This window comes from Zosterops lateralis, assembly GCF_965231275.1.
Source record: "Zosterops lateralis genome assembly, chromosome: 16".
Taxonomy (NCBI): domain Eukaryota; kingdom Metazoa; phylum Chordata; class Aves; order Passeriformes; family Zosteropidae; genus Zosterops; species Zosterops lateralis.
In genome coordinates, this window is record NC_139776.1 from 9,303,875 (window position 1) to 9,329,286 (window position 25,412).

At 45.0% G+C, this 25,412-nt stretch overlaps 1 protein-coding gene across 1 annotated transcript in view; it reads right to left on the minus strand.

Moving 5' to 3' along the window:
- RIMS4 (regulating synaptic membrane exocytosis 4) overlaps nt 1-25,412 on the minus strand; it is a gene marked incomplete at its 5' end in the record, with an annotated part of 55,007 nt that overhangs the window by 14,882 nt on the left and 14,713 nt on the right. The window contains one exon of the mRNA XM_083873214.1: nt 9,147-9,288. Within this exon, the coding sequence (XP_083729340.1) occupies nt 9,147-9,288 (142 nt within the window). The remainder of the gene's footprint in view (nt 1-9,146; nt 9,289-25,412) is intronic.

The window sequence follows — 25,412 nt, forward strand, 5'->3', positions numbered from 1 at the left end:
GAGCTCCAGGGAGCACTGTGACTTCTTTCAACTGTTTAAATGCAGCCCAAGAGCCCTTCCCTGGTGCTCTGGAGCATGCTGCAGGCTCAGCAGACTTTTCCTGCCTGCCCTTTGCATATACTGAGCTGTTCTGACCTGCCCTTGATCCAGAAACCAGCTTTCCAGCCGAACCACCACACACTGGATGTGCTGCAGACAGGCTCATGAAGGGATCTGCCGCAGGTGACAGTGGTGACTCCACCTTGGGTGACAGCCAGCAGATGTTTCACACACATTGGAGCAATCCTGGAAAGCCTTTCCCCTCCCATTGCCCAACACATCTCTCCCTTAAGGGGAACAATCACTACAACCTGGTTATCACCGATATAGATGTCTTTTTTTTATTGCATCTAAAAAGAAATGCTAAAAATAGCCGGAGGAATAAAGAGGGAGCGTTTTGCAGCTGACTTGCAAACAGCAGCTGTCAGAGGCAGCAGGGCCCTGTGACAGGACCATCTCACGCTGCACAGAGCTGCACACAGAGAAGATTAACAGGTGACACTTGTCAGCCTTTTGTCTAAAGGGCACAAATCCTCCACTGAGCGAGGGCAGCGCAGCCTTTGAACAGCAAAGTGAAATTAATTATCTCTCCTCTGGCCCTTTGCTTTCACTAATCATGATTTACAGGCTGTGCTTTGCCACAGCCAAATGGGAATGATTTTAATGGAGTTAAAGATTATGGGTTTGCTGGGGAATTGGTCATAAGTTGAATGCAACGTTGTTATTGACCGGAAGGCAGAGGGAGAGCACAGGGAGGCCAGCGATGCCTCCAGCGTGTCAAGGACAAATGAAGGACATTTTTCTGGAAGATGCTCAGACCACGGTCTTTAGCTGTAGGCAAGGAGGCAGAGCAGGGACAGCAGAAAGATGACACTGGGTGCTATTGATCCTGGGATCTCTGAGTCCACCCATGCAGCAGAAACCTGCATGAATGTTAACACTGCCTGCACAGGTACCAGCTCCCACCAAGGCTCAGCACAGGCTGCAAATCCCATTCCAGCCAAACGGTAGTAATCAATGGCTATTGCTGTGCCCGAACCGTCCGTGGCACAGGAGCCAGCAGGCACAGCTGCCTCCCGGCACGCTGCAGGCACGGCAGCGGGGACACAGCGTGTGACAGCGGGGACACAGCGTGTGACAGCGGGGACACAGCGTGTGACAGCGGGGACAGCCACGAGAGGGAGACAAGAGCCCGCAGCAGCTCCCGCACGCCGTCCCCATGCAGAGCAGCCACCAACCACCAGCCCGGCTTTATCTCACAGATGACCGAGCCCGTAAACCATTCCTGTCTTTGTGTGACACGTTTATATGCAGAATAAAACTGGCTGTGCGTACAGACTGGGGAACGAGAGGCTGGAGAGCAGCGCTGTGGAAAGGGACCTGGGGGTCCTGGTTGATGGCAAGTTGAATATGAGTCAGCAGGGCCCTGGCAGCCGGGAGGGACAACCCTGTCCTGGGGGCATCAGGCACAGCATCGCCAGCAAGGGAGGGGATTGTCCTGCCCTGCTCTGCACTGGTGCAGCCTCACCTCGAGTCCTGGAGGCAATCTTGGCACAATAATATAAAAAAGACACTGGGTTATTAGAGAGAGGCCAAAGGAGGCCATGAGGATGGTGATGGGACTGGAGAGGAATCATTACGGGAAACACTGGAGGTAACTTGGTTTGTTCATCCTGGAGGAGACTGAGGGGAGACTTCATTGTGGCCTTCAGCATCCCCATGAGAGGAAGCAGAGGGGCAGGCACGGATGTCTTGCCTCTCATGACCAGTGACAGGTCCTGAGGAAATGGTATAAAGCTGAGACAGGGCAGGTTTAGGCTGGATATTAGATTTTCACCCAGAGGATGGTTGGGCACTGGAACAGGCTCCCCCCAGGGCAGTGGTCACAGCGCCAACCCTGTGTGAGTTCTAGAAGCGTTTGGGCACCACTCTCAGGCAGAGGGTGGGATTTCTGGGGCCAGGAGCTGGACTTAAGGATCCTTGTGGGTCTCTTCCAATTCAGCATATTCTACATTCTATGGATCTTAGAAGCTGTGTGCTCAACCTGGGGCTGAAACTGCCCAGACCTTCTTCTTTTAAACACAACATTCCTAATCCTGATTATTTAGGAAATCTGTGCAGCCTCTGAAGACTGTGTTCTTGTGCTGCATGCTGTAGGTCAGGGTGTATGAAATCTGTCCTCTGTGGAGTAATTTAAGAGTGGCTTAAAGGCTCCCTGCCAGCTGCTTGCTTCTCTGCTCTTCCAGGGTAGCAGCATTTCCTGATCTACTCCTTGCAAAGATCCATGTCCTTCCCCTCTGTGTGCAAATGATGCAGTCACTTCCCTCATGGCACAGCAGCTGCTCCTTGTATATGACTAGATGGAGAACCAGCTTTTCAGAGTTTGCTTGTAAACTGATCAGGATTTGAATGCCTAGACGGACAACACTGATTTCAATGCTAAATGCTATGAAGAAACTGCAGAGCAGCTGTGCTGATCCCTCTCACACAGCATATGTGGCTCTGCTCAGTCCCTTCTCTGCACTCCCGCCCGCTGGTGGCTACTGATTAGCATGCAGTGTGCAAAGGCAGACACATTTAGGGAAAATGTATCATTAATTTCTTTTCCTGTCCGTGTGGAGTTCGTCTGACCTCTTTTCTAAATCTATTTTTAAATTGCTTCTGGGACTCTGTATGCCAGGTACCCCATTATGCTGTTGCGAGCATTTGCAGAATCAGCTTGTCAAAATCTTGTAATACTCACAGGAAATATGGTCAGAATGCATCTCCACAGGTCAGCAAGTCCACACCCAGGTCCCAAGGCCAGAGCAGCCTTATTTACACCATCCATGACAGCTGCTTTTCTAACCTGTTCTTGAAATCCTTCCCTGAGAGTTTATTCCTGTGCATGGTTTTAAGTTTTCATTCCAAATCTTTTTCCAGTCCTTCCTCTTTACAGATCAGTCCTGAACATCATTTGTGAATTATCAGTTCGAAAAACAGACCACATATTCCCTTTTTATCCTCTTGATACTATTCTTTTTTTAAAGTCTTCTATGACTTTGAGACTGGTCTTGATTGTACTAATGTGTAAGGGCCACACCCTTGCTGCTGTGCCTGTGCAGATGAAATACAGAGTGAGGCATTCATCTCCTCCCTTCACAGGCTGGGCACCCTTTTGTCCAGGAGCTCTCTCAGGAGAAGAGAATCTTGTGTCCTCCCCCTTGGACCAAATCCCTGTTCCTGCCTGTCTGTTTCACAGGTTGCACACCTTGACTCCACTGCCGTGGGTTCAGTGAGGTGGTGAGGCCAGACAGCTTCAACACAGCCACCCTCGGCACACCCAGACAACAGCAATTTTCAGAAGATAACACTTCGTCTTGCTCTTTTCATGGACTCATTTACACTACCACACAAACACCTATTTGCCATCATCTCAAGCCTCCAGAGGCGATACATTCTTGAAGAGCTGCTCCACCGTGTCTGGTATGTGCACGGGATGTGTCTGGGCACAGGGTGCAGAAATTATTGTTCTGTTCTTGTAAATTAAAGAGGTTTGTGGGGTTTTTTGTCCTCTCATGGCACAAACTTGCAATTAATAAGCAAGTTGCCTAAACACAGCCATGCATCTCAGTGGTTTGACTTGCACAGCTGGCCTAACAGATACACCACACGTCCACATCTAACATGGAGCTAAACTTTCCAGCTCTATCTTTAAAAAACAGGGACAGCAACACATTCCTTCAGGCAGAAGAAATGGGGAGAGGGAAGTCTCCTCTGAGACTGATAACATATTTGACAGTTATTTTATTTGAGCATTAAAAAAAACCCATCAGAACTCCAATTTCAGGGAGCAGTAATGTTCTGTGTAACAATCACACTCATCCATATTGCATGTTAACGTCTTTTAAATCGCATCTCACAGGCAGGAGCCAAGCAGATACCTATCAGCTAAGAAGGAAAGCAGAATTTGCCAATGTCCATTACCCCACCTTTCAAATATTTATGGTGTGCATGAGGAATATGCATCCAACTACACTGCCCAGGGACTGGGCACACAGCCCCTTAACCTGTCAGAAGTTGATGTAAACGCTGCAGGAGCCTTCACTTTGCCTGGGAAGATTTTCCATGAGAATTTATCCCTGCAGAACCCAAACCCACCCTAACCCCACCAACTGCACACCCCTCCTCTGCCAGGCAAGATCTCCAACTCTGCCTCTCAACAAGCTCTGTTTCTCTCTGGGCCACTCCACTTTCAGTAGCATTTTTAGCACTGTGACGTGCTGTCTTATGTGCTGTAACACATTGTACTCCGCTCGCGTATCCCGTTCCTTCTGCTGTATGAATTCTGCCACTGAAACAGTGCTATAAAAACTGTGCAGTGAATTCTGTACAAAGACCTCCCCCACTCCCTTCCCCACCTTGCCGGGCTTGCTCCATTTTTAGCAATCACTAGTCATCTCAGATGCACTGAATAAAAGATAGCTACCTGTCTTCAGTGAGCAATTCTGTCTGTTCCCAAGAGGATGCTGAAGGTGGGATACACTGCATTTCCTGCTGTAACTACAGCTCTCAAGGTCACATCCTTTCCAAGCTGTGCTGGTCAAGCTTTGCCAGCACAAAAGGATGTGCTGTTGCTGAACAGGCTGAGGAATTTCTTGATATATTACAGAAATAATCTCCATGCCTTTACTGGTTTCCATCTCAAAAGACACTGCTTTCTTACATCCTGAACTGATATTAACAGCACATTTCATTACATTTTTTTAAAGGACTTGGATAAAAAGAGGCCTGAAGATAATCTGTTATAAAAGCGTCTAGAAGTCTCCTGGCTTTGGAAGTCAAAAAAGAAACATTCAGAGAAAAGCTGCAACGTGAATCTCCTGAATGGGGCATTCAGGAATCAAGTCTTTTGGTTGTTCTTGAATGCTGACGGATAATTTCTGGTGGAAAAAAGTGAATTTTCACACAGCCATGTGGTCACAACCCAGGCCAGTATTTTCTCCTGCCTCCTGTTAATTATTGTTCCACAGTGAAGCAGACAAGGGCAGGCAGCTCCCCAAGCCTAAGTCCCAGTGTTGGCTCCCATCAGCCCAGCAGGAAAACTGGTACCAGAGACAGAAGGAAGCCAAGAGGTGCGAGATGCCCGTGCTGGTGACACTTGTGTCCTGTGGCTGTGTCCTGCCCCTGCCCGGGGCACAACAGGGCAGAGCTCAGGTAGCACAGGCCTCGCCATGGAGAAGAGAGGTGAGATGTCTAACAACAAGATGCTTTCTTGCTGGACCTGCACACTCATCTCAGATAATGCGAGAACAATCCTCCAAGTCTTTGTTAGTCACCACCTGCTGTGCTTTTCTGAGGTAAAAATCACCTGATCTCTCCAGAACTTAATCATCTCAGCAGTAGCCAGCAAGAACAAAAACCCTATGAGTACCACTCACAAGGCACTATGGCAGCTAGCAGCCTTTTGTTCCAGGTCCATTTTTATCTTTCTGCTCCATTTTCAGGAAGAAAAGTGTTTGGCAGGAACAAGTTACATGCAAGTCCAGAATCTACTGCTTTTTGAATGCTGTACATGGTCTCGTGCAGCTGCAGCAAAACCCAGCCAAAACAAGATGTAGATCATGCAAGAGCCAGGATGGAGCTGAGATTCTACTAAATCTCACAGGGTTGTTTGTGAGTTATTCCTATATTGGGAATTGTATCCTTGCAGCAATCCTGGTGTCCTGAGCCTACCCCATACGCACTTACTACAGTGGGCAACTGTTTTCTCAAGCAAATCTTTAAGTATAGACATAGGAGAAAATATTCAGTGCTGTAGGGATTTGTAACCAGTGCTAAGATCTTTCTGAATGAATTATGAATGGAAACATCTGTGCATGTGAAAGCACAACCAACCTGGCTGCAGCAGATTCTGTTCTCCAATGACAGGGGAAGGACAGACAAGGCTAGAGAGCACATCACTCCCAAGCCCTGCCTGAGGGCAGGCTGTAGCCATAAAGATCACCCCCAAAAAGAACAAAAAGGTGGCAGTGATGCTTGAGATCTGCAGAGGTGGAAAAAGAGCAAGACCCTGAGGTGAAATATTACTCCAAAATAGCAGGTAAGTCCTAGAAAGTGTAAGAAAAACATGGTCTTAAGAGCCAGTCTGTTGTGAAGAACAACTTAGCAGACACAGCGAGGGCTTGACAGATGGTGTCCTATGTCCTCCCTGCAGCACACAACCCAGCCTGGCTCCAGCACCTGATTCATGGGGCTTGGTGCCTGCATGGGGTGGGGAGAGAGTGAGGGAATGAAACCTGCACACGGGAATGACTGAGAACAGTTTTGTTCAGAGTAAATATCTACTTCTACAAAGTCCCACATTGAGTTATATTGTATTAATCTCCTATACTAGCACATAGCCACTGTGCAATAGCAAATCTGGGTAAGAAGGTTGGAGGACTTTTTATCAGGCAAAAATTTACATGAAGCAGTTTGTTGACAATGTCAGTGCTCCCTGGCATGCTGTAAGCTTTAATTCCAGGAGATGCATCATTTAGCTCATCTAGTCTCCAGTATACTTCATCTTCAGGTAAAGGGGGTATTCAAAAGAAGGCCTAGCATACCTCAGAGGTTTAACCTGCATAATAAGCCTCTCCATGAAAAAAAAAAAAAAATCTGGATTTTATGCACTCTGGTGCTCACATGAAAAGAGCGTTGCTCAAAACCATGCATTTCAGAATACTCTTTGACTGTAATAGCTTGCACCAGCACAGAGCAGATGCGGCAGCTGCCACCAGCTCCCTGAAACAAACCTGAAAAAGCGGTCAGTGAGCAACGCTTTCTAAAAGCAGTTTGTATGGCTGAGGACAGGTATTTAGGCCTGCTGCAGCAAAGTTTCACCAAATCTTTGATCATTTCAGCATGCCTCTTTTGCAAGTTGTCCTTTTAGTCTTTAAATTGATAAGGATTATAAAAACACATGGAAGTTGAGAGGTTTTGAATCCATCTTCTTCCAGGTGTGAACACACCAAAGGGATGCACAGGTGGAAAGAACTAGAACAGCATTGCCTTGCTGAAAACCATGGGTTTGACAGTCACTGGTGAAAACTCTCTGACCTGGGAGTATCTGCACCAGTCACACACCCAGCTTTTATTAGAAAGAAAATCAACTCTCTGCAGCTAACAGAGACATATGAATCTTCATTCTGTCTCCCTGGGAAGACAGCTACAGCGAACGAGAGAGGTCAAGAGAAATCTGATTTAGAAGAACACATTTTTGTTCCTCACAGCTATTCCCCAAACAATTCCATTCTTTGCTGCAGGAAAAGAAAGCAGAGAAACTCCCCTCCCACCATGTTTCAAGAGAATTGAGCCCTCTTAGCTCTTTGTACACTCAGCCCTATTTGCTTATCACTTGTGGCTCAGATAGATAGCTGCAATTCCCGCTGGGTTCCCAGAAGAGATTAATTACCCCACCTAGGAACAAAGCATCCAGGAACCACTTAATCACACTTTTCAGAGAAGAGAAGGAACTACCCCATCGCTGGCCGAGGTGCTGGCAAGGATATTCTGGCGGCATTCAAGGTTGGAATACCAAATGTCAGGCTTGTTCTAATAAAGACACTTGGATTGCAAGACAGGCTTTTCCTTTTTCTGTCGAGCTGATAGCTACGTGCCACCTGCCTTCAGGGTGAGACAGCACTTGTAGGGGTGCAGTATTCTGCTGGCAGAGATACTCCCCCTCCACAAAAGCCCAACAAAGCAGCTAGTGTATGCAGTGAGAGGACACAGACCATTCAGGCAATTACACCCCTTCCCAGGAGGGTAAGCTATGTAAATAGAAAAAGGAAAGAATTTTGCTCTGCATGAAAGCACATTCTTGCTCCTCATTGCCCAGGGACTGAACTTAATCACTAATCCTCTGCATCTAGTAGCGGAGGCAGAACTCCAAGCCACAGGACTGTGCTGGTGTAGCAGGAATATTTCCCTGGAGACAGCAGCTCACAGAAGAGATAAGGTACATCACAGCTTTTGAGTGACAAGATTGCTATCGCAGTCTGTGCCTCATTACTATTTTGAACCTTCAGCACAGATCTATGATGCCTTTCCAGGATTAGCCTACTTCTAAAGCTAAAGAAAGTCTCTCTTAATTTACAGCCTGTTACTTATTTAACACCAGAATCACATTAATTGAGAGTGTCTTTGGACTATCTCAGCATTTTAGCTGTACAGTGCACTTGGAATATCACACAGGACTAGAGAGCATACAGAGTGATGCCAAGTGTGGTCCTTGGCTTAAACAGAACACCTTTTAGGTACAGGAACATTCTGGCCTCACACCTAGAAAGCACAAAATCAGATGGTATGTACTGCCTTCTCCTTTAAATACTGTGGGGCTTTTGCTTCCAAGGATTCTCATGAACAGTCATCTTTGTAAAATTATTAAATTTCCATATATGGCTTCAAGTAATGGAAATACATAAACCAGAATTGGAGACAAGTCAGGTCCCAAAGTTCTGGCCTAAAGATCCCCTGCTGTGCATTCTGGTATGAACTCTGAATGCAAGCGTGTTCTTACTTCTCTTGGGGTCAGAACTGTTTTCTGAAACACATTCTTTTAGGACACTGTAACTCATATGAAAGAAAATAAAGTTTTTTTACCAAAGTACATGCAGGCTCCAAACCACATATTTTGATATCAGAATTCTGCTATGCTATCATGTATTTTATTACTTTCACCCTTTACAGCACCTTGAACCTTCCGCCTGCCCCAAACCAAAGGGCTATTTTGAAACAGGGGAAATGGACAACTATTGTGCAACATTAAAAACTACTGGCTTATAATTTACGAGCAGTAATGAGCCACTGCTATTGACCCTGAATTACTCATGCAAAGGCAAAGCAGTTAAAAGTAATGGGTATCTGCTTCAGCTCAGAGTAATGAGGACACTAAAGATAGTATATAAACAGTCGAGTGTGTGCCAGCTAGGCAGACACAGAGATCTGCTCTAATTGGATGGGCAGTACACCTGCATCATAGGCCAGTCAGAAAAACACATTGTCCATCATGCTGGAGGAAAATTAATAGGTACAGGGACAGAGCATCCCACGAGTGATCACCCAGCTCCCTTTTGATGACTTACTTTCCCTCTGATCCATAGCTGTTCATGCTGTCCTCGATGGACTCGTGGCTGGCTTGGCGGACGGTCCTGCTGGGCATTTCCACAGCCAGGCCAGTTTCTGTGCTCCTCTGGATGGCTCCTTTCAGTCTCCGACCATCACCATCTAGGAACATGAGGGGAGAAAAGGCAGTCAGCCTCTATTCCCAGAGCCTTCTGCACTGACAGAGCCAAGGAGAAGCAGAGAAGGTCTTTTGGAAGCCCAACCTGGCACCTGTTATGCAACATTTCCCCCACTCAGCCCTGCTTCATCAGCAGCTCCCGAATCACCTCTGGAACACACTCACTGCTCCACCATGCCAGGCCCCAGCAGATACTCAGAGCATGCACACCCTCCCTACCTACTCCAACCATTTGTACCAATTAATTATCCATTGAGCAGGCAGCCACACCAGCTGGCTACACCCAGAGCTACCCAGTCAGGGAACACAGTAGCAGCAACCACAGGCACAGCTGAGGTCTACAGCCTGATGCCTCCAAGCCTTTCCCAAATCCCATGTTGCTGCCTCAGGTTGTGTGGAACAGCACGAAGAGTGGCAGTTCCTCCTGGTGGGCATTGAGTGAGCAGAGGGAAAGGAAAGGCCAAGCAGCACCAGAGGTGCTGTGAAAGCAGGAGCCCTCCCAGACCAGCCACAGGGGAATAGTTGGGCACAGCCAAAATGTTCCCTGGTGGCACTGGAAAGCACCAGCAGTGGAAAACCCTGGAGAGGACTATTCCCCCCGGTAGACACCCTCAGCCACAGCATAGAGGGAATTAAGTAGGTTCTGGTTCCTCCTGGGTGCAGTCTTCAGAGGCTCAGCCCTCTGAAATTAACAGCTGCTATTTTCATCCTCCATCTCAAGCAGTCTGTTTCTCAGAACAAACCATGTTATGTAATGAATATGTAATGAATACCATTACTATTAATTGCTGTAGCTGGTGTTAGGAAGCTCCAGATTTCATCCCACATAGAGCACTCATCCTGAAACACATCTGCTACAAGTTTTCCGAACAAAGCAAAATTATCTAAACCCTCTAAAGATGCCCAGTCATTACCCTGGATTCAGGCAACAAACCTCTAACCCATGGTGCTCTCAGAAACCTTCCAGACTTTTTGAGTACCACCTCCAGAGGAGAAATGACCCAGCTGCTGAGTCTGGAGAACTCAGGATCGCCAAATATTAAAGAAAGCAAATCTTTCAAAGAATCACAGGATGGGAAAGGTTGGAAGGGACCACAGTGGGTCATCTGATCCATCCTCCTGCTGAAACAGGGTCATCCTGGAGCACACTGCACAGGATTGCGTCAAGGCAGTTCTTGAATATCTCCAGTGAGGGAAACTCCGCAACTTTCTGGGCAATCTGTTCCAGTGGAACCACACAGTGAAGTTCTTCCTCATATTTAGGTGGAACTTCTCATGAATCACTTTCTGAACTACTTTGGAAATACGAAGGTATCTGCCTAAAATACACTGTTACTTGTAGCAGGCTGCTTGACCTAAAATACTTTCTTTAGATCTTGGTATGAAGAGGGACTTTGGAAAAAAAATTCTGTAAGATACCAGAAATGCTTCCTATCCCACTTCTCCAATTATATCTACATGGAAATGCAAAGACAAAAATTCTCCTATAAATACAGCTGTAAGGTACCTTTTCCTCTACTATCATGAGGTTTCCAACTGGGTAAACGTGCTGGCCCCAGGGCTCTGTACCAGCTGCTGTCCCCACATATGGTGTAGCCTGTGTACACATGTCCCTATGAGCTAAGGGGATCGAATTTGCACGTTCTGGGTTAACATTAACTACAGTTTTGTACTGTTTGTGTGCCTAGAGCAATGAATGAAGCACATTGTATAAATCAGGAAGTTACACAAACGTAAAACATATTTCTCATGTGCTTTCAAAATCTGAACCTTCAGGCAAGAATAACAATATGAGCATCAACAAAAGCAAAGCTTTGTGAAATGGCTGTGCCTACTCTCCCAATCAGGGCCGAGCAGCTCCTTTTGATGGACTCTCTTTAGCCTTGTGCAGCTCACTGGAGCCTCTGATGGGGTCTGTAGGTGCCTCTGAGGGCACATCCCACAGACATGCAGGCAGACTTGATGGTCCATTTCATTTGTTTCACATTCACCTCCACAAACAATCTCTGAGTCATCCACATGCACCAGTGCTCATCCCTCCTTCACGTGTGCACTCAAGAGCACTCATCCTCCTGCCCTTTGAGGTTGGCCCTCACAAGAGCTTTGCTGGCAGCCAGAGTCAAAGCACCAAATGACAGAAATGTAGGAAACAAATTAAAAATGCCTCATTGCCCAGCCATGCAACATCTGTTTAAAAAAAAAAAAATCTCTTCTCTCCCCAGTCTAATGAGATGTGCCTGGAGACACTCAAAATTAAAAGACTATTTATCCACAGCTGGCAACAAACAAGAGGCTTGGGACAAAGCAAGGATTCGAAGCAACACAAGGTGCTTGCTCTAGTCTATCAACCATCTCCTGATTGAAAGCCAGGGAAATAAAGCACAAGGGCCCAAAGGCAAGGAAAGGCAGCACTGTGGGAGCACCAGGGCACCAGAGATTCAGCTGGCAGAGGGCAAGTTCAGTTGCAGAGCACCACATGCACAGCTCTCCGCTGCTGGGTGGGTCATTTTCTAGTAGTCCTGATTGCTTTTGCAGATTAAATAAATAAATAAAGGAAAAAATACAAATAAAAAAAAATAAAAGGAAAAAATGGCAAAAGTTTAATCAAGAATCTCTGTAAAATAAGACAATGGGAATAAAGGACAAAAATCCTTTGTTCCTCCCTCTTCTTCCAGACAGAGATGCACAGCAACTCCTGCATCTTACAAATGGTCTCTCATTATTCTGGAGAAAAGTTTCTCCAACCTTTCTCCTCCTACAGTCTATTTTTGCTGAAAGTTTCCTTTGAACAGAAGGGAAATAATTTATTTTGAGAAAAAGGCAAGCTCCCAAACAACAGCAACCAGAGGCATGACTGAAGCAGGGTAAGAGATCACCATAAGCACCAGAGATGCCATCAGAAAGGAGATATAGGTTCCTGAACTGTCTACCCCCTTTAGCTGGGAGAGGAGGACAGATCAGGGAAATAAAGATAGATGACACTGCACTTCCCATCCGTGAGCCAAGCAACAGCCACCTACCATTAACCTCCTCTGGTCAGTTTAGAGCATGGCACAGGGGCTGTGCCTCCTTCCCCTTCCTGAAATCCTTGTGCTTCGACACCTTTGCCAATCAGAAGGTAAATGATATGCATCTATGTAGGTGTTGCCTGACAAAATCATTTGTCTTAATTTGTCAGTGGTATCTAAAACAAGTAAGAGCAGTATCGACATTTTCTGCAGCGTCACCAGATTTATTCCCCTGCACCTCTTCCAATTAAGCAGCAAACAACAGAGGTTAAGCAGTCAGTCAAGCCTGCAGTGCAACACATCATTAGGAGAGGGTTTTACTTTGAGATGACCTTGGGAAGAAGAAATTTTTTGGTCAAATACCCAGGATGAAGATCCACAGCACCTTGCTGACGCCAACAACCAGAAGGGCCCGGCAGCCACTGCCAAGTTCTCAGTGTTGACAGGTGCTTCGGTTTTGCTCTGCTCAGCCAAACAATTTATGCTTGGCTAAAGAATATCTTCTAAAGCACGATCCACTCTCAGTTTGAAGGTATCAAGAAATGAAGAATCTGCCATTTGCCTGCATGGTTTACTTTACTACCTGACATTTAGAGATGTGGCTTAAGTTTGCCTGGTTTCAGCTTTCACACACCAGGGTTTTTTAGTGCCCTTCTCCACCCCAAGAGCTGCTTTGTGTTCTCACTATCAAGACTTTTCTGCAGTGCAGATGAGTTACCTCTCAATCTTATTTTGACAAGTTAAATAGACTGAGATCTTTATGTCTCTCATGCTCTGGTATTTTTTTCTCCTGGCCTTGAATCTTTATAACAATCTCCTCAGGTTTTTAAACACCTTTTTGAGAATGGAACTGGACTCTTCATTTTAGTGCAGAAATGCATACAGAGGTAAAAATCAGCTTGTACTCTCACATCTTCACTAATTCTGCTGGAATCTCCCAAGACCACAGTGAGCTCCTGGTCGCATCACAGCTCTCCTGGAGGCTGTGCAGTCCCTTGCCTGTCCTGCTGGTACCAACTTGCAGAACCTTATATTAAAAAATACGTAAGAAAACAAATTTTATTTGAAGACAAAGCAAGCAAAGCTCCAGACAGCTTTATACAGCTCTTCCACCCTCAATACTATTTATTCTCTTTCTAATGTCCATGTTGCCTGTGAATTAAGTGAGGTTTAAACTCATGCTTGCTCCAAATCAAATGAAAACACTGAGCACTACCATGCCTTCAAGAGAGCCCTCCTGCCTTTGAGGCATTTCCTTGACAACTGCTTTTTGATATGTGAAGCAAGCTTTTAATCCATTTATCACTATCACATTTTTAGGGTCATGTTGTTCTAGGACAAAACTCTAACATACTTATCACGTTTACCCAGATATCTGTGTCTTCTGAAACTTGGAGAAAAAAAGTCTCTCACAAGACCCATTTTCCCTACATTATTTTTGATTGATATTAATTATATTCCATCATTTTGTTCATTATTAATTAGATCTCATTATCATGCTTCCCCTCATTTTGAGTGATGTCAGATCAGCCAACCAAAAGCTCCTTCCAGACAGCCCAGTATGAACAAAGAGGAGCAAGGTGACTGTGCAGGAGCCCTGTGCAGAGCAGAGCACCTTCTGGAGAGGTCCCTTAACTAAACTTCCAGCTGTCAGCCACACCAAGAGGCAGCTCTTCTCAAGGATGGTGCCACTCTCATGGAAGAGCTGCCACCAAGAACTGGATTTGTCTGAAATCAAGGGGGTGGGAAAAACAAGAGCAGCACTGCTCCCTTCTCTCCCCCAAGGAAAGAGTAACCACTTCTCATGGCCTCTTCTACATCACTCCCACGCACAACTCTTCAAAGCTCTTCCTCTTCTACTGACAGGGCTCTCCATGCTCAGAGGCCAGCAAGACTTGAAAAATCTGTGAGTCCTGCAATAGCTCATCACAAGGTCATGATTATATAATTATTACTCCTACATGGAATTACTCTACAATAGATATTTATTGATGGCATTTCTGAGAAGACAGAGCATGTCCCTCTCATTGTTATCCCTACACTGTCTCCTCTCTTGTCACTTCCTTTCCCTGCACCCAGGTCCTTGTTATCATCTTTCTCTTTTCTCCTTTGTTTTCTATTTTCTCCTCCACTGCAGTTTGCTACCATGACAAAAAGAAACCAGCTTGATGCATGTGCTACAGACCCTCCTGTACTTTAGAATTAATTGGTATTGATTTAGCCCTGAGATCAGGCATTGACTGAATTTCAGCTTAATCAGCCTGGCTCCTAAATTACCCAACCTCTTCTGAGCACAGAGCACAGTGTCACCCAAAGCACATGGAACACGCACCACCAACATGGGCCACCCAAGACACCAAGGGTCTGGCAAAACAGCGTGGGTAGCTGTTATCCTTTCCCAAATTTCAGCTTGAGATGCCAGGGGGAAAATCAGGAAGGGAAATCAGTTGGATGGTTACTTTCATTTGCTCCTATTGAAAAACTCTGGAAAACAGAGCATTTTGTGTTTCCCAAGAAAGTTAGTCCAAGCCTGAGCGAAGGGACTGCATTCCCACTGCCTTTCTTACCCAAGTGTAGCAGTATGGAACAATTCCCATCCAAACATGCTGCAGGGCATCAACCTGGGCAGACTCTGCTCTCTGGATTCACACCTGGGCTCCTCAGCACATGAATCGCCTGCTTTGCTCCAAAATACAAACCTGCACTTACGAAGTATGAAGAGCTGCCAGCTCCAGCAAGGGAACACAGGAAAACCCATCTGGTAGAGTCAAGGAAGCCTTCAGAGCACGTTTGAGATCACACAGAAAGCAGAGACAGGACAGGACCCAATGCCTGCAGAGGAGATTTGCCCAGAGCTATGTCCTTTCAGTTTATGCTGAATCTGCCTGCTCTACCCTTGGCTCAAACACGGGCTCACAAGCCCTTTCATTTTCCACGGCCACTAACTTCACTCTTTGGTTTTGACCCTAAAAGTTTTTTGTCTTTTGTCCCCATGAAGATCTGCCCCTGAGAAAAGATGAAGCAGGTCAGTTTGGGGCTGAAAACAAAGGGAAAACATCGAGCACCCATCTGGATAATATCACCTGCTGAGGTGAGGAAGGTTCTTAATTCCAACAACTGGTCTTTGGCATGTCTGTGGGCAAAAAGCATCAGTGGGAGTCTCAGCTCAGCACTCCATACTGCCAAAGCACTGACCATTTAATCTCCTACCTATTTTCAGCTACTCTGAGAAAAGAGTCAGCACATTAACTTCTCCACTTGAAACTTTGTCACTGCATTGTTGCTCCTGAAGTGTTTAAAGAAAAAAAATTTTTTTTCTGTTTAGTCAGATGCTGACTCCCTGCGACACGTACCAAGACCTGTGTACTATGAATCAGTTCTGAGATGAATAAAAATTCCATTGTTCAGCTTCAAAGGAGAAAAAGTCATCCCACAGCCCTGCATGAATACCCAGCACTTGTGACAGCCTGGCACACGCTGAGCTGTGGGCTGTCAGGGTGGGCAGCACAGGCCCCTTTACAGGGGTGTTTCTGTTCAGAGCAAGCCCTGATGCTCTCCTAAGGGCTGCTTCTGCTGAGGAAAAAAAAAATACAGGATTGTCACTTCAGAACGCAGTTTAACGAGATGAACTCAATCTCATCACGCCTGGCAAGCCCTGACATCCTGCCAAGCATTCCCTACATCAACATCCTAATGGAGTGTGAATTATGAGCACCTAAAGAGAGGCAGTTTGTACTGTGCTCCAGAACATGCCAGGCTATCATCACAGCCTGAGTAATCCACCAGAATGACAGAAAATGGCTGGGGATAAGCAGGGGCACTAATCAGGCTGTATGCTTCATTCCCCTTGTCCTAGTTTCAGACACCAACAAAATCACACCCTTTCTTTCCAAATTAAGCACAGAATCTTTATGGGATGGAAAAAAAATATTTCAACATGTTAATTCTTATCTGTGGAGGTTAGGTACATTCACAGGGTTAGGAAAGTTCAATCAACTCTTCTTGTGAGAGCCAGAAAAATAGTAAGATTAGCAACTGTTTGCATTGATGTTACAGCTACTGACTCCAGCTGAATGCAGAGCAGGGCCAGGACATCTCACCTGCATGGGAAACCTCTGGAGAGGCCAATGACACACCTCTAAATTCCCACTGCAGCACAGTCCCAACACATCCCATTGCTGATCCACAAGGGTATTTTAGCACAGAAAAGCTTTCTCTCATCCTAGAGCTCAGACTGGTCACCCACACCAACAGGCAGTGCTGACACCCATGCCCAAATGTGTGGATGTCAAACCAACTCCCCCTGAACCCAGAGGTTTGTGTTCTTCCCCCTCACCAATAGAAGAGAAGCAAAAATCATCCACAGGGTTATTTTGATGAACAGCCTCTGAGGCTGCCTTCCCTAGTTCCGCCACAACCCAGCCCAAACCCCAACTCCTCAAACACTTAAAGCAGCATTTTTTCCTCCATGCTGGCCTGAGCTGCAGTTTGGCTTAAATCCAACTGTGGCTGTATTTAAGCAAGTCTCCACCCCAGTAGATGTTATCATCTCTTGTAGCTTGGCTGGGGCATGGGTGGAGCATCAATTTTTCTTCCTTTCTTCACGAGTTCCATTTTCATAGTTTAAACATATTTTTTCTCCTCCTTTTGAAGTTAAAACCAAATAGTTCCCATGGTGCTATTTTTAATTTTGACCTTTTTGATAATTCTATATGAAAAAATTAAATGGCCAAAATTTTCATTTAGAAGTGTCTAAAGAAAAAGTTCTGCAACAAACATGTAGCCAGGAAAATCACTTGATTTTTTTTTCTTTCCCTGTCAAAAGACAGAAAGCCAACAGCCAAAAAGGTAAACACATATGTTCCACTGTCAATGAATTTCAAGTGGAGTTTTTGACTACCATAAAAATTTGTTTAGCTCTTCACTATAAAAAAGTTCACGAACAAAAACGTTTGGTTCTTTCAGAGTATTTCATGGGAACTACTTTGCAGCTAGACCCAGCTCTTCAGAATTCTTTCCATGTCTTTTTTTTTTTTTTTTTTTTTTTTTTTTCAGAATGAGGATCCAAATAGCTTCATCTGATGGCTGCTTTTGCATTTTTATTTTTATAAGAAAATGGAACACACTGCCCCCTTCTCTTCCCCCAATCTGCCAGGCTTTGCAGTAGAGTCTGATTAAATGAAATGTCCATAGCCACATCCAGAAAATTCACTGCTGTAATATTTCTGCAGCAACCCAGCAATGAAACCTGAACACTGCCCTGTCTGTAGCCCAGGTCTCCAGGGAAAGACAAGCAGGGAATTGCTGATGCTGCATCAGTTTGTCTGGGACATGTCTGGGACAGACACATCCCACATCCCCGGCCCTTCTTCATCTGCTGCTCTTTGCTTGGGCAAGGGGTGATGACTTAGAAGTGTAATCTTCCTATGATATTTATAGTGCAATAAACCACAGATATACACACATATTCCCACTGCGTGGCAATTAGGGGATTCAATCTCTCCACTTCTTAGATTTTGGGTTTTAAGCCTCACCAAGAGTTAAACTCCCCTCTGACATCAGCCCCCCTGGGAAGCCCTTGGGGTCTGTGGTCCAAGTTTGGACCAAGTAAAGGAAAATTTAGCTGATGGGCTCAGAGAACATGTACATTTGGCACGGGCAATTAAATTAACTCATTTATTTAAACAACTACACAGTAATATTTACTCCTGAGAAAGCTGAGGGAAGTGTCACACACAAAATCAACAACCAGTGGTGCTCTACATGTCCTCAGTTCCAAACCCTTAGAACTTTGCCAGCTATCAAGGTATGTGTATCAGGAAAACATCAAAGTAGATGAGTGGTTGGTTAGTGTGCCAGCACCATTCCAGGGCTTTTTTCTTGTTAATTCACAAGGAGAATTAGAGGTCAAGGCAATTTGTGTCCCGGTGGCTGGAAGTCCTCCAGCTAACCAACACAGGTTGTGAAGGCCAGGTGAGGCTCTCTACTTAATTACAAGGGAATTGAACCAGAGCACCCTAATGTCCTAATTCTGCCATCCATCTCACACTATTAATAACTGAGGATGTTGCTTAAGTCCAGGTTCTGAAATATGAATGAGCCTGAGCTGCAGAAAACCTCTCAATTTAGAAAAGGATCACAAAAATGAGGTGAATTCACAGAAATAAAGCTACTAGAAAGAGCCATTGTAGAGAAGGATGGCATGAGATGAAAGAGCTGCCCTGCCCCCACTTCACTAAACCAAGAAACTTTGCATGAGGCTGCTGTGCCCTTCCCGAGCCTGCTGGACCTGCCTGCTCACCAACTGCCCCTCCTGGCAGAGCCCAGCAGCTCGCTCTTCACTTGGTAACTTTTGGGAAGCAAGCAGGGGCAAAGTAACTTGAGCAGCCTGTTTGCAAGCCGTGCTTTCTGCTGCAGAAAAGGACTCAGGTCATGAGCCTCCTGAAGCCACCAAAACCTCCCAAAGGTGCTGACACACCTTTCTGTCCCAGGGGATGCTCAGCTCCAGTGGTCTGCTTTCGCCTACAAGGTGAATTTTAAATTGAGATTGGGTATCAGGCCTCTTCTCCTAGGGGCACTATTTATGTCTCTCTCTCTACCCAGAGCAATCTTTTCCAGCATTTTTAGAGTGTGCACATCTTGGACTTCTCCCCCAGATTTGGCTGAAACCACAAAGTATCTGCTACATAGTAATGATGGGAAGAGAGTCAAGATAGCAGCTTAAGCATTAAAGAAGTATTTGCCTCCCTCAAAATCACAGCTACTACACTGCAGGTAAAGTTTAGTTTTGGTACAGACAAAATGCAGAGGAAGCAGCTGACAAGGCCATATTTATTAATGAGATCTCTTCCCTTTTCTTTTGTCCTATTGACACTCTTTTAGGAGTGTCAAAAGCAGCTTTGTCATGACCACGTGTGTGTGAGCACAGAGAGCAAACGGTCTTGGCACAATGAATGAGTCATGCAACCTTTTGTTCACTCGTTATAAATACAATTTAAAACACAGCCCCATTTCCTTAACAGGCACAAAGCCACAGAACCCTGGAGTCATTCATGAACCAGAATCCTGCTGCAGAATGGTGTTTAGAACAGCATTTGATTTGTGTTTAGCTTGGGTTATAATTATTTCATCATATTTTCCTTAAGGAAACGAATGATCAAATTCACAAGGAGTTGACTTTAATTATACACACTGCTTAATAACTTGTGTCCATTTGGAAGCAATTATTTGATCCACTGTGGAAGCAGAGGGGAGGGGGGACAATAGTCTGGTTTCCAGAGAAGTTAAACAATTTCAGGCATTGAGTTCCTAATTCCAGACAATCTCACCAGAGGTTACAACTACCTGTATCAGGTTTCACTGAAGGTGCTTCCATGGAATATCTGTAACAAATGCTGGAGGAAGCAGACCAGCATGTTCTCCCCCTGTAATTGCTTAGACTCACATGGAGACATCCCCTGACAGGTCTATGGAGCGTCTGTTGTGCCAGGCAAGTACCACAGCCCACCACAGGTGCACTAAAGGGAACCCTTTTCTCCCCAAATGGTACCAACTTCTGTACAAAATCCTGTTTCTAGCACACTTGTGGTGCTGACAGGAGAGCTCAGAGTGACAGCATTTCCCAAAGCCTGCAAATGGATCTGTTGCGCTCATACTGCTTCTCTCACACAGATCCCTTTCCAGGATTGAGGTTCTGGATCTAGTGCTGGGTTCTGCTTGGGTGGAGCGAAAGGAGCACCCTGCCCTTCACGATTGCAGTAATTTCACTGCAGACATCTCATGACAGCTGGAAGGGAAGGTCAGGGTTCAATGCCCAGCAGCAGGACAGGAGCAATGGTTCCTTATGATGCTAAGTCATTCATGGTGACGAGGAAATCAAAGTGAGTTTGTATCACTGCAAACAGCCCTGCCAATCAGACATCATAAATATCTTCAACTGGGGACAAGTCAGGCCGTTACACATGGAAAACACCATCCAATACCAAAAACAGAGGCGCTGGAATTTAACTAGCAGACACCTAAGAAAAAAAACATTCAAGCAAAATTTTCACAGCCCAAAGCCTGAAGAGACACATGCAAGCTCTCATCTGAGTGACACACTCTCCCACAGACGAACATGGCAGACACATAACTGCCTCCTACATCTGCTTGCTGCATGCACAAAAGCAGCACTGAGACAGAAAAAACATCCCAGATTACTTGAAATCCTTTGGGAAATTCAGTTCACTGTTTGTCTATGCAGAGTATTGAGCTTTCAATAGAGGAGAAAAAAGCCCTTTGGCCAGAGCTGGAAAATAAACATAACGTGTTCATCTCTGCTGAAAGATACTGCAGAATGTGGGAAACCAACCAAAATATCATGCCTGGCTGCAGGTTACTGAGGGATGGAAGCAAAAAGTAATCAGATTAATACAGATCAATTAATACAGGAGATTAATACACTTTAGGAACAATACCAATACCTCATTTTCTCAATTATCAGCAACTAGATGCAGTAAAAAATCAGTCCTTTGTGAAGAAGAGGCACACCAGTGTTCAATATTGTATTGAACGGAATTTGCATTAATCTCTCACAGTGAACAACAGCCACACACCAGCACAGCACCCTGAGAAGCAATGCCTGACACGTACCTGGCAGAAAGTTCACCAAAATCCCATCCTCTGTGCCAAATATTTCTGAGCGAATTCTGCAGAAGGAGCAAGGATGAACAAAATGCTTTAGAGTGCCCTGCTAATCTCTCTCTACTACGAGAGCAGAAAAGAGAGCAGAAGAAGCAATTGTGATACAGCCAGCATCAGCCTTGCAGGCAACACTGACAGTTCAGTGAGATCAAACATGCATTAAAAGGCAGTGTGTGAGTGAAAAAATAGTTTTAATGTAACCACAAAAAAAAAAAAGTTTGATGGGAATCTCTTTATAAAATGTGCAGGCAACGACTGCCTGACAGTAACGGAAGAAGGTCAGGAGAGGACACCGTGCTTACGAAGCACCTGCATCACTGTCACTTCCAGCCTTCTGATACCTGCAGGTAACTTTGATGTGTCTGTTCTCAGATTTAACAACTGGGCTGACATAAGGAAGCCTTGGGATTTCTCAAGATGTTACTGGCAAGGTCAGAGAAGTACAATCCCCTTCCATCACCACCTGTGCTCCGAGCACTCCCTTTCACTCCACTGTACAGTAACTGTGCCAGCGACCTGTGCCAGCCACCCACCCCACCAGGCTCCACCCTTCACACTCATTTCAGCTGGGAAACAAACTGAAGGAGGCAGGACACACAATTCTGAAAGTGAACCTGAAGGTGAGACCCTCAGTCCCAACCCATTCACAGTCTCTGATCACAAGTCACAATTACAATCGAGCTCAGGAGTGAAATAACATCCTTTCCTCTTCCTCCTGCCTGCAGAGACAGGAGTTCAGGGCTCTGTTTCCTTGGCAACAAAAAAGAGCATCACAACAGCCTCCTCGCTAGCAAATGACATACGAAAATGTGTCATTTTTTTCTCTCTCCAGTGTCTTTTATCACCAGGGAATAGCTCAAACTCAGAACTCTCCACTCAGCAAGAATGAAAATAGATATCCATTACTTCTATTTAAAATGCAGTATCTTTTAAGCTTGTCCAGAGGTAGGCAGCAAGTAAGGGATTTTCATTTATTAAGTTAAGCAAAAAAAAGAAAAAAAAAACCCTAACCTTGCTGAAGTTCACCTTTTAAGACAAATTGTAGAACTTGAAAAGTTTGGGGAAAAAAATGCAGCTCATAAATTTATGAGCTGCATTTTAGATTCTGTTAATATTCACTTTTGAAAAGCATTAGAAATGAAGATTACAAATTTAATAATGCAACACATGGGAGGAATTATTCTCCTCCCCATATAAAAAGGCAATTTGCTCTTGCCTATAAATTGACTTTCTATTACTGTCATTAAACCAGCATAATGTGCTATAATTAGGGTCTGCCCTGCCACAGCTCTGTGGCAACCCACAGCCAAGAACTCATCATGCCAACTTTAGCAGACATCCTCATGGTGGCAGGGACAGTGGCACTGCTGGGTATCTCCTCACTGCAGGACTCTGGGGTGCTCATGGACATTTATGAGGGGTCAAAACCAAATTGGATTAAATTGATGAGGAAAAAATTCAAGAGAAAGTCCCTAAGCCACGAGTCAGTGGAAGCTGGGCCAGCATCCTGAAGAAGCATCCTAAGAAACGTTGCCATCTCCCTGACTTTCTCCAGATACATTGACAAACACGAAAATCTCTTACTCCTTCCCTTTTGCCACAACAAAGCAAGATCACAGTCCTCAGACTGCAGTAGTTTCACATTCATTTCCTAAGCTGCTTCCAGGTTCTCCTGCTCTGTAGTTTGTGCACTCTGGGTGCCCTGCATGGTCTCTGCAAGCCCTGTCCCACCTGTAGAGTATCTGCCAGTCCCCTCTCACTCAACACGCTCATGTCTAACTCCACACGTGTCTGGACCTTCAGGGATGATTTTGCAATGCCCACATGAGAACCTACTGAGCAGCAAAAGCATTAAAATCTAAATTCAGTGGTTTCCTCAAACAGGCAACTACATTTAAACAGCTCAACTGAAAGAGCATCAAAATTGTGCTGGCAGGTATTTACTGTCCTATTTCCCACAGCCCTTTCTCCATCTTTAAGTTACTGATGAGTTGTGACATATGGAAATAACAGAAATCTCAGTAACAGAAACCTCTTTGCCACTTCTCAGCACTAGCCCCACTCTTCCCTTTCACCAGCCATGTACCTAAACAGCTAGATGTTAATTCTGTCATCTGCCTGGTGTTTTTTTACCATTTTCACTCATACTTTATGCAGCAGGCAGCTGGTAGACTTGCTCACATCTCAGTTACTTCTGGAACAAATTTGAGCAACTATAGCACGGAGGGAGCAACTGCAGTTGACAGCATCTGCTGATGGGGTTTGTCCTTCCTTTGCTCATGAATTGTCCTGAGTTTTAAAAGAAAAGCAGCTGGTACTTGTTCAAGATTACCAAAGTATCAGGGGGTCAGTGCAGCCCCCAGCAGCTGCTCTGTGCCTGAGGAAGGAGGTTGCCAGGCCAGGCCAGCACTGTTCCTTCAAGCACCACTGGCCAGCTTTGACAAAGATGTGCCCTTTGACAAGTCAGCTCTTAAGATTGCTGGATGACAGTCAGTTCACTTAAAAACTTCTCATAGTTACTCAAATATTCATTCAAAGGAGCTTAATGGTTTGGAATGAACACGAACGGGACTTGTGATAATCAAAGTGAACCCATTTGCAAGTCTGACACATGCACAGAAAGCACTTTGCAGCCTACACCAAAGCCTGGTTTAGTTTCCCTGCTGAAGCAATTTTTAGGTCAGAACATGTGCAGATGTTTGGAGGTCTGTGCTTTGTCCTTGGCCTGTTTTGGAGAAAGATGCAATATTTTGCTTCTGCTCCAACTGCACATTTTAATCAGAGAAACCACAAGGCCACACAATTTGAAGTCACTACTGAATTCTATTCCTCTGGATCCATGAATGACTAGTACATCCTCTATCACATAAGCCATATTCCTGATTGAACTGTCCTCCTGTTGTATCTATTCTCCTTAGAAATCTCCCTTTATGAAGCATGACTTGGCTCTTCTGAACATTATACAGTATTTGTCTTTCCCATGTATTTTCTGCTACGGATACGTGACTTTTCCCTGTATTTTACTGTCATATGGAACAGCTTTCCCTTTCAATAGTCACAGCTGCTTAATGAATTCAAAGTGTGACATTTTGTTTTCCACGGTGAGGTGTGTGAGAAGTGTAAACCATGGCTGAGAGATGAACTAGAAAACACAGAGGGCACTGAGCCCTTCCCACCAGCCAGACACAGCACTCTCAACAGCACCCACTGCACCCTGCCAGACTCAGCTTCACTCAATTAATTGACAAGACTTTACTAAACAAATCAGAATGTCAACTTCAGGAAGTATATACAAGCTTCTGTACACAATACAGTTTCACAATCCCCAAAGAGATCCTCTCGTGCTTGATACTCGATGTGCAATCCCACCTGGACACTTGGATGCTTTGCTCAAACAACAGTTCCAGGACCCAAGGGGATTCAAAGCCTCGAAAGACTTTCCAGAGCACTGCACAATTTCCTCTGATGTCGCCCACACAGGAGGCTACAAATTGGCACCAGTGGTTGTCAACATTTTGTTTTGATCTTCTGGCAAACAAATCCACCCTCTGAAATGTTTGCAGGATGCCGAGATAAAAAGCAGCAATGAATAAAACCCCAAGAAGTTTGAAGGGTTTATTTTTACCAAGTAATCAATACCTTCTGGCAGTCTTCCTCCAGCTCTAATAATACCAGTGGGGACAGTGACCCTTGGCAGGTTTTGTACAGTGCTCTACAAACATTATCTAATTAACCATCACAATCCACTCCTACGAAAAAGAAAGCATGATCTGAAGTTCTTCTACAGCAAGAGAGAGAGAGAGAGAGAGAGAGAGAGAGAGAATATGAGTGTTGGGAAGGGCTACTGATAACAAGGTTATAGTTTGGGAGTTCCAGCTCTTGCACATGCAATCTAACCATGCTGTCCCTCAGGGGCCAGCTCCAGGGAAATGGTGTGTTTTTCACACAATCTGTCCTTAGCACAACCCTTGGTTTCACTTTGCTGTGAGAAAGCACTAGGACAGTGTCCGAGCCAACTCGGTTAATAAATCAAATGACAATAAAGCAGTTGGAGGGAGATGAATTACTAAAATCAAAGCAACTTAATGTTCAGAAACAAAACTAAACTCTGTAAGCTTGGAACTACTGAACACGGAGCCTGATTTTCCTCAGAACAGCTTTACTGACAAGCTGCAAACTGCCAATCCAGTCCACCTGTACCACTTGATGCTGATCATCAATATTAAAGATGGAACAGGAATCTCAGGTCATCAAGTCAACCATGAAAGCATCTCATCTAAAAAAGGGGATGATCACCTAAAAAGTCTAAGAAACAGGTCGAAATCCAGAGTCAGCACATGTGTCAATATAAATCCAGGTCTGGATTCTTTCAAACAGGGTATTTTTCTATTACTTTGGGGCAGCCATTACAGAGTCAC